This window comes from Haliotis cracherodii, unplaced genomic scaffold (assembly GCF_022045235.1).
Source record: "Haliotis cracherodii isolate W230 unplaced genomic scaffold, xgHalCrac1.p SCAF_7, whole genome shotgun sequence".
In the NCBI taxonomy this organism is placed as follows: Eukaryota; Metazoa; Mollusca; class Gastropoda; order Lepetellida; family Haliotidae; genus Haliotis; species Haliotis cracherodii.
Window position 1 is genome coordinate 36,136,973 of NW_027266330.1, and position 9,301 is coordinate 36,146,273.

Here is a 9,301-nt window from a genome sequence, read left to right on the forward strand (position 1 = left end):
TTTTTTATTCTGTGGAGGCTTCTTTGCTGTCTTGAAGAATCCTGTCATTGTTTACTATATATATTGTTTACATATTATATCTTATGCAGTTGTATACTTTGTTGTCAATATGTAAATGACCACATATTTCAATAATTGAAATAAACTATTTTTTATTTTAACAGAAAATGTGTAATGTGTTGTGTATTATTTAGTTCAATCAGTCCACGCTTAATTTTCTGTAATCATTTACAAATGTTTTTGCAAAAACAATTAAGAAGAATCACATCCATTTAACGTTTTGCCGTTAAATTCCCCAGAACTTGCACCAAGTGTGTTCTACAAGAAATGGGTGCCAACGTCATCACACTACCACCACCAAATCTGTACATATTCTGTATGAAGTTTCGTGCATAACGTTCCCCTCGACGTCTGTAAACACGACGTCCACCATCCGTACGGCGAAACATGAAACGTAACTCGTCACTGAACCAGTTTGTCACCATTGCAGTTGTGGCCATACTCTGTGACCTTGACACCATTGATGTCGCAGCCGACAATGCAGGTCACCTCGACACCTCGAACTGATCTTCTACAGCTAGCGCGAATACCTTCAGTGCCTAAACAATTCCTCACTGTCTGGACTGATATCCTACCCAATCCTGGTATTGTCGAGGTTGTGGTTATTTCACGTAAAGGACGTAGCCATATGAATCTGTCCTTTGATCTAGTAGTGATACGTGGTCGACCGGATTTGGGAAAGTCTGATAACGGTTCCACGGTCTTGCCATGGTGTTTGGTGCTACATGGAAACACCAGGCTGCAGCTGAAGATAATTCTCCTGTTTGCAGTCGGTCGATGGCGTTGTTGTGTTTTGCTTCCGTCAGTGAGTGAGTGAGTGAGTATGGTTTTACGCCGCTTTTAGCTATATTCCAGAAATATCACGGCGGGGGACACCAGAAATGGGCTTCACACATTGTACCCATGTCGGGATGCGAACCCGGGTCTTCGGCGTGAATGAGCGAACGCTTTAACCGATAGGCTACCCGACCGCCCCTTCTGTCAGTTGTGGCATGTTTTCGACACTCACTTGCTGTAAGATTGTTAATTGTTATGGTATGCAAATGAAAACTGTCATGTTGGTGTGTTTCGGCGCCAGACTCTCACCTGGTTCTGCTTTTGCGATTGTTCCATAGTTTCACCAAATTCACCAGTACTCATTCTTTCCACACAAAACAATTCCAATCAATGCAGAAATGACCAATAACTTTTGGTATTAATTTTGTATGGATGTCGGCAGCAGGCAATCAGATATTTACGATTTTACCACTTTTGCGTCACTTGTCTTTGCAGAGTATAAATTTCACAACTATGTGATAACCAAGACTGAATATTAAGTTCTCTTGGATTGACATTTAAAGTTTCTTTGCTGCTTTACGTGTCCACCCAGGTTTGGCCATTGGAGTACATTCTTTCAAAGAAGGCGTGTATTTCCTCGGCTGATGGACGGTCCAAGGGACTTGCACTGAGGCAGTTGGTGATAACGCTGGCAACGGCGTGGTCGGAACAACCATCGAACACCGACTGCAATATCCCCCCCAAGCTGTACACGTCAGACGAGGAGGTCACCGCCAGCTTCTGGGGCATTTCCGGTGAGTCACCATGTGTCATGTGACTAGCGTGAAGCACGTGGCCAGTTCCAATACCTTTCCCAATGTCCTTGAACTTGATAACAGGGTAATCGTCTTTTATTTCAAACAATATGTTTTGTGGGTCCATACAATTAAGGATATGACCATGTTGGTGAAACAGAAGCAATGCTTTTGATAATTCAAGTGCTAGTGCAACTTTTACATATTTTCGGGAATGTGTGATTGTTTTCAGAACGTCTGCTAACACGGTCGTATTTGTCATAGATTCCTGGACGATACACAGATCCTCCATGAGGTTCTCTGACGAAGTCAAACCTAAGAATGTCGGGACGTAGCCTGAGGAACTCATGACGTAGCTGACGTATGCCTCGTGACGTATGTCCTCAAAGACGGCGTTGTCATCGCATTTGACAACAACTGTCGCGTTAGTTCCCGAGTAATAGGCTAAGGAGTATGTGGTATCCTTTCGAAAAGATTTCCAATTTTGTACGTATGTCCTCTCCTTTAAAAACTCCGAAGTAATTATTGGCAATTTCGATGACAGCACATTGGGTTGCGTCGCGTCACCACCAGCAACACTAGGTGATCTTCCGCTGAATAAATCGATGGGGGTATTCCCATCCACTGCGGGTTCCTGTACCCAATCCATATTGTTCTTAACAGACTGCATATATTCATAGCACGTGTCTCTGTAAATCTTTAAAATCCCAGCTTTGGCCTGTTTTAAAGTAGGTCTATCTTTCGACAGTCTCTCGTTGCATTTTCTGGCAATTTCATAAAATTTGAGAGATTCGATGAATTTCGACATCATCAACAACATGTCCCCTAAAGAGTACACATCGCTTGCAGGGGTAGATAACCCGTGAAACACTTCCGGCGCCAGGAAGTCGCCCGTGTGTCGTTTCTCTATCGGTATGTGAGAAAAACAGGCTCCTTTCCTGAAGGTAGCGAGGCCAAAGTCTATGATGTACAGATGAGGCAAGGAGCCACGCCATGTGATTAGCAGGTTGTCCTCATGCAAATCGTTGAACAGGACGTATTTACTGTGGATGTAGTCCAGTGTCGAGACAGCTTGTTGAGCTATGTTCAACCAATCGCACTCGCTCAGCGGGTCCTCGTCGTCCACAAGTTGCCCAAGTGTGGTCGAATTGTCTAGAAAGTCGATCACGAGAGCGAGGTCATCCAGTGACACGCCATGAGGAAGGATACCCTGGACGTTAGGGATGTGAGAGTTGCCCTGAAGATAGGCCGTCAAGGTAGCTTCAGACAGAACCGCGTCATAATCTCCGTCCGTGAGTTTCTTCACTGCGACTTTCTGTCCTGTGAAGCGCATCCGACCTTCGTACAGCTTTGCCGTGAAGCCTTTGTTGAGGAGCTTGAACTGTTGTTTGTGGTTTAAGACATGGAGGACGCTTTCTTCGTGCAACAGAACTGGTTTAAACTGACTGAGATCACGTGGTATGTCATCACCGGGATAACCATAGTTCTTGAAGTCAAAGTTGGGAACTGAACCTGAGATCGTGTTGTGTTTGTTGCCTATTGAGGCCGATCCTTGAACACCTGGAAAATACACATTGCAAGAAATTGAAAGTAGTTATAGAGTATATAGTTGTGTTATAAACGTCTGACCTCCTCCTCCTGTTCTTAGCACTATAAATGGGCATCAGTCCGGACTAGTACAAGCAGCCACACAAACACACACACGTACATGCACGTCGCTATATAAGTGCAATAATCTTGGACTCGACGTTAAACCCAATTTCACCTCACCTCACCTCACCTCACCCCACCTCACCTCACTACTACTACTACTACTACTACTACTACTACTACTACTACTACTACTACTACTGATACTACTTATGTTGTTGTTTGTCACACAGCAATATTCCAGCTACATGACGGTGGTTTGTAAATAATCGAGTCTGTACCAGACAATCAAGTGATTGACATCATAAGCATCGATCCACGCAATTAGGTTGGTCGGTTGGTTGGCCTGTTGTTTAACGCCGCACTCAGCAATATTCCAGCTACATGACGGTGGTTTGTAAATAATCGAGTCTGTACCAGACAATCAAGTGATTGACATCATGAGCATCGATCCACGCAATTAGGAGACAACTTACCACTACCACTACTACTTCGCCTCTTACGACAACTATGATCCTTACGTCTCACAACAACAACAACTGCTACTACTACTACTACTACTACTACTACTACTACTGCCACTACTACTACATCACTGACACGCTGACTTGGTTGATGCATGTCATCGATCCCAATAGCGTGGATGGATGCTCATGATATCAATCACTGGATTGTCTGGTGCAGACTCGATTATTTACAGACCGCCGTGATATAGCTGGAATATTGCTGAGTGCGGCGTTAAACAATATACAAACAAACAAATAAAACCACCGCCAACACCACCACCACCACCACCACCACCTCCACCAACAACAACAACAACAACAACAACAACAACAACAACAACAACAACTACTACTACTACTACTACTACTACTACTACTACTACTGCCACTGGGCGGTCGGGTAGTTTGGTGGTTAAAGCATTCGCTCGTCAAGCCGAATACCCGGGGTCGATTCCTGACATGGGTACAATGTGTGAAACCCATTTCTGGTGTACCCCGCCGTGATATTTCTGGAATATAGCTAAAAGCGGCGTAAAACCATACTCACTCACTACTACTACTTCTTCCGGCTTAGCTCCGACATTAAGTTGAAGCGCCGGGACAGAAAGGAAATGCTGTTCCAAGCTTCGTTCAGCCAAACTTCCTTTACGCATCATCAGCCGACTGTCCGACCCGTCACCGCCTGATGAGAAGACACTGAGATGTCCGACCCGTCACCCCCTGATGAGAAGACACTGAGATGTCCGACCCGTCACCCCTTGATGAGAAGACACTGAGATGTCCGACCCGTCACCCCCTGATGAGAAGACACTGAGATGTCCGACCCGTCACCCCTTGATGAGAAGACACTGAGATGTCCGACCCGTAAATCCCTGATGAGAAGACAATGAGATGTCCGACCCGTCATCGCCTGATGAGAAGACACTGAGATGTCCGACCCGTAACCCCTGATGAAAAGACACTGAGATGTCCGACCCGTAAATCCCTGATGAGAAGACACTGAGATGTCCGACCCGTAACCCCTGATGAGAAGACACTGAGATGTCCGACCCGTAAATCCCTTGATGAGAAGACACTGAGATGTCCGACCCGTAACCCCCTGATGAGAAGACACTGAGATGTCCGACCCGTCACCCCCTGATGAGAAGACACTGAGATGTCCGACCCGTAAATCCCTTGATGAGAAGACACTGAGATGTCCGACCCGTCACCCCCTGATGAGAAGACACTGAGATGTCCGACCCGTAACCCCTGATGAGAAGACACTGAGATGTCAGAACCGTCACCCCCTGATGAGAAGACACTGAGATGTCCGACCCGTAACCCCCTGATGAGAAGACACTGAGATGTCCGACCCGTCACCCCCTGATGAGAAGACACTGAGATGTCTGTCCCGTCAACCCCTGATGAGAAGACACTGAGATGTCCGACCCGTCACCCTTTGATGAGAAGACACTGAGATGTCCGACCCGTCACCCCCTGATGAGAAGACACTGAGATGTCCGACCCGTAACCCCTGATGAGAAGACACTGAGATGTCAGAACCGTCACCCCCTGATGAGAAGACACTGAGATGTCCGACCCGTAACCCCCTGATGAGAAGACACTGAGATGTCAGACCCGTCACCCCCTGATGAGAAGACACTGAGATGTCCGACCCGTCAACCCCTGATGAGAAGACACTGAGATGTGCGACCCGTAACCCCCTGATGAGAAGACACTGAGATGTCCGACCCGTCACCCCCTGATGAGAAGACACTGAGATGTCCGACCCGTCAACCCCTGATGAGAAGACACTGAGATGTCCGACCCGTCACCCCCTGATGAGAAGACACTGAGATGTCCGACCCGTCACCCCCTGATGAGAAGACATTGCGATCCGGGTGATCTCATGAGTTAGTGAGTGAGTTTGGTATTACGCCGCTTTTAGCAATATTCCAGCAATATCACGGCGGGGACACCAGAAATGGGCTTCACACATTGTACCCGAACCCATGTCTTCGGCGTGACGAGCGAACGCTTTAACAAGTAGGCTACCAGACCGCCCAAAGGGTGATCTTATGAGCTACATGTGATGAGAGTCAGGGCGTTTGTTATTAAGGGCCTAGCCACTATCACCATCGAATATGCAAGATTGAAATATAGAAATGAATGTAAAGTTAGAAAATACATTGATAATACAAATAGACAGTATTATTACAATAATATAACATTAAATGGTTATACACTCAAAACCAAAGTTCTCGTGACCATGTTTATGTGGAAGATGTTGCGTTTTCGAAACTACCATATTTCATGAGCCGGTTACACTATTTGGGCGGGTAATTTTGTACTTACGCGTTATCGTGTTGTTTCTGTTCCTCATAAGAGTACAGCAGTTTTGAAGGGAAAACAATGTTGAAATGTGACTTCATATTAAACTCTAATGTGTATTAAAATGGAATTCAATTCTTGACAAGATGTTTGTTGTGCACACAATCTAAGTATTAGTCTATATAAAGTCATAAAGAATAAATAAATAAATAAATAAATAAATAAATAAATAAATAAATTTAAAGGGAATACATATAAGCATATATATAACAAATATATAGGGAAACTGCAGAAATTTAGGAACATACAGTCAGGAATAAGAAAAGGAAACAAAAAGAAATTGAGCAATGAACAAGCAAAAGAGACAATTTCTACCTCCATATATGAAATACAGACACGATGCAATCCACACCCGTGCTGCCATCATGGTTGAACTAGACCATCGTGCTGTACTGTTGTCAGGGGGATCGATGAAAGTCCAGTGACGGTTATAGTAAAGTACCAACTGTTGTTTGGGGGCGTATTGTTACGCATAATAAGCCCTGTAAAATGACCCATTTACCACACACTGACGCCTATAAAGGCCATTGTTAAATTGTAATTGGATAATCATCATAGCTTAATGATAGCGACCCCACACCATTGCGTTTAAGTTTTATGGTGTTTGGCGTATTTATGTGAGCTAAATGGGGTTTAAAGTCGCGTTCAAAGTTATTGTGCATGCTCGTGTATGTGTGTGTGGCTACTTGTACTAGTCCGAACTAAGGACGATTTTATAGTGCTAGCCTTTCCTTTTATAACCGTCGATCCTTTTATTACCGTCTTCGCCATGCTTGTGTATTTTTCCACTGAGGTCCATCCATGGTACAACCCAGAATATGTAGAGGGCAATGATAAATGCAAAAAAATTAGGAATAGGCCCGTATACAGCCTCAGACGTGTCCAGGCCAACAAAAATGATCTTGTCCTGTTTTGATATATCCAATTAAATCATTTATATACTGAACAACAAAAATTCCTGTGACATTGAATAAGACTTAATGCAAAGTTATGTTATGTTTTAACAAATCTGAAATAATTTCGGTTTGCAACAGATAAAAGACTCCAGTAAGTATTCAAATAGTTTGATTTGCCATACTGACTTCAGAAAATGCGTGATTTCATAAAAAAAAATGAACATGCCAAAACGTCAATTTACAAATCAATAGCGTGTGTGTCCACCTCTGGTTGCGATGCAAGCAACACATCTTCGTCTTATGGAATGGACCAGGCGTCGCACAAAGTCCTGTGCGATATCTGTCCATATCTGCTGGAGCATGTTTCGAAGTTCCTGGAGTGTCTGTGGGACACGTGGTTGACGTCGAAGGCGCCGATCCATCTCATCCCACATGTGCTCGATTGGTGAGAGATCAGGAGAGCGAGCCGGCCTGGGGATGACATTCACGTTGTTTTGTTGAAGAGAATCCTGAACATGTCGAGCAATATGTCATGTTGAAAAGTAATGCCTGGGCCATGACGACGCAAAAACGGTAGAACAACAGTGTCGATGATCTCGTCGCGGTAGCGCTGTGCATTGAGATTTCCCTCTACCACTATCAAACAGGTCCTCTGTCTTGCTGTAATCCCATCCCATACCATAACGCTGCCGCCCCCAAACCGATCTTCTTCCATGACACAATGATTGACGTAACGTTCACCTCGACGACGCTACACTCGAATCCGTCCATCGCTGTGGCTGAGGTGAAAACGAGACTCTTCAGTGAATAGAACTTGTCCCCACTGCAAGGCCGTCCAGCGTAGACGCTGTCTGTACCACTATAGACGTGCTTGGCGGTGGTTTCTTGTCAAAATGGGACGTCTGGTGGGTCTTCTGGCGACAATCCCTGCACATCTGAGTCGACGACGTACGGTTTGTGAAGATATTCGTCGAAGGCCAGGGATGCTTCTTGCAGTCACTGTTGCTGGCTGGAATCGATTTCGTAGGTGTGTTGTTCGAATCCAGTTGTCTTGTTGATTATTGGTTACGCGTGGCCTGCCACTCCGAGGATGGTCTCTGACTGCATTCGCCTGTTGCCAACGTTGCCATAAACACCAAATGGTGTTTCTGTTTACGTTAAATTGTCTTGCAACATCACGTTGACTCGATCCTGGCTCGCAGACGCTCATTTTCGGACAGTCGTGGCATTTCGTAATGTTGAATAATTGCGTAATTTTGTTGTTTTTCTGAGTGGTTGTCAGCACGATGCTAAACAATGCATATGGAATCCCGTTAACGCACATGTTTTTATACCCATTCTTAGCTAGTGAAATGCATCGGGCTTGCATAAAAGTCAACTTTTGCATGGAATGCATGCTTTTCTGCAGCAGTTGCGTTTTTGTGACTTGATTCCATACATGTAATACAATATTGAAAACCAAACTTTACTTGTTTGAAAAATACACTGAAATATTGGTGTCACAGGAACTTTTGTTGTTGAGTATATGATTGAATTTTCTGTCCCTTTTTGACACTGATGTGATTGACAAGATTTATGAAAAAAACATGACAAATATGCAGACCTCGCTTTCGAAATCCAAGTACCAAGTTGTCCGACATCCCATTGTTCTCGGTGCCTTAGGTTTAGTACTGTTATAAGGTTAAAATGCGTCTAAAAACATTAGAAAATGGTAACAAATTAAACCGTTTATAGCTGCAGTGAGGAGTTGCATTAGATATAGTTTGTGACAAAAAACTTTTAGTTCGAAAGGAATTAATAGATAAAAGACATTTCACATTTATCACAAGAGTATTTTGACATTTCATATTTATCATTGGATTGGAGCAGAGAGGCAAGATATTTTTCATTTGTAGCATCCGGAGTGAGTCACAAAATCAAGAGAGAGAGATGATCAGCCTTGCACGTAGGCTTCGGTATTTTTCCGATTATGAGACACACGAGTTCATGGTCAGATCTAACTTTTAATGAATGAAAATGAGGTATTGTGACATGTGACAAAGACAGGCCAGGCCCGAACACTATATAATGATACCTTCAACATTTGGAGAGGAGAGCGCGGTTTGCAATCGATCGAGTCGAATCCCGATCGTTCTAAGTTTTCCCCATTTAGTGACGAGTCTGGCCGGTCTGATCCTGTTCTGCATTGATAGATGGACTGAGAGTAAGTAAAACTATAGTATAAAGCTGGTGTTGCGTTTCTTAA

The 9,301-nt window shown here is 44.2% G+C and overlaps 1 protein-coding gene across 1 annotated transcript; it reads right to left on the reverse strand.

The window, feature by feature from the left end:
- Positions 1 to 209: 209 nt before the first annotated feature.
- Positions 210 to 6,688, reverse strand: LOC139448842 (uncharacterized). Its single transcript, XM_071230367.1, has 2 exons — positions 6,670 to 6,688; positions 210 to 3,191 (listed from the first exon to the last, which is right to left on the reverse strand). Exons 1-2 carry the CDS (start codon positions 6,686 to 6,688, stop codon positions 1,414 to 1,416), a joined length of 1,797 nt encoding a protein of 598 aa, XP_071086468.1. The 3' UTR covers positions 210 to 1,413.
- Positions 6,689 to 9,301: the final 2,613 nt, after the last annotated feature.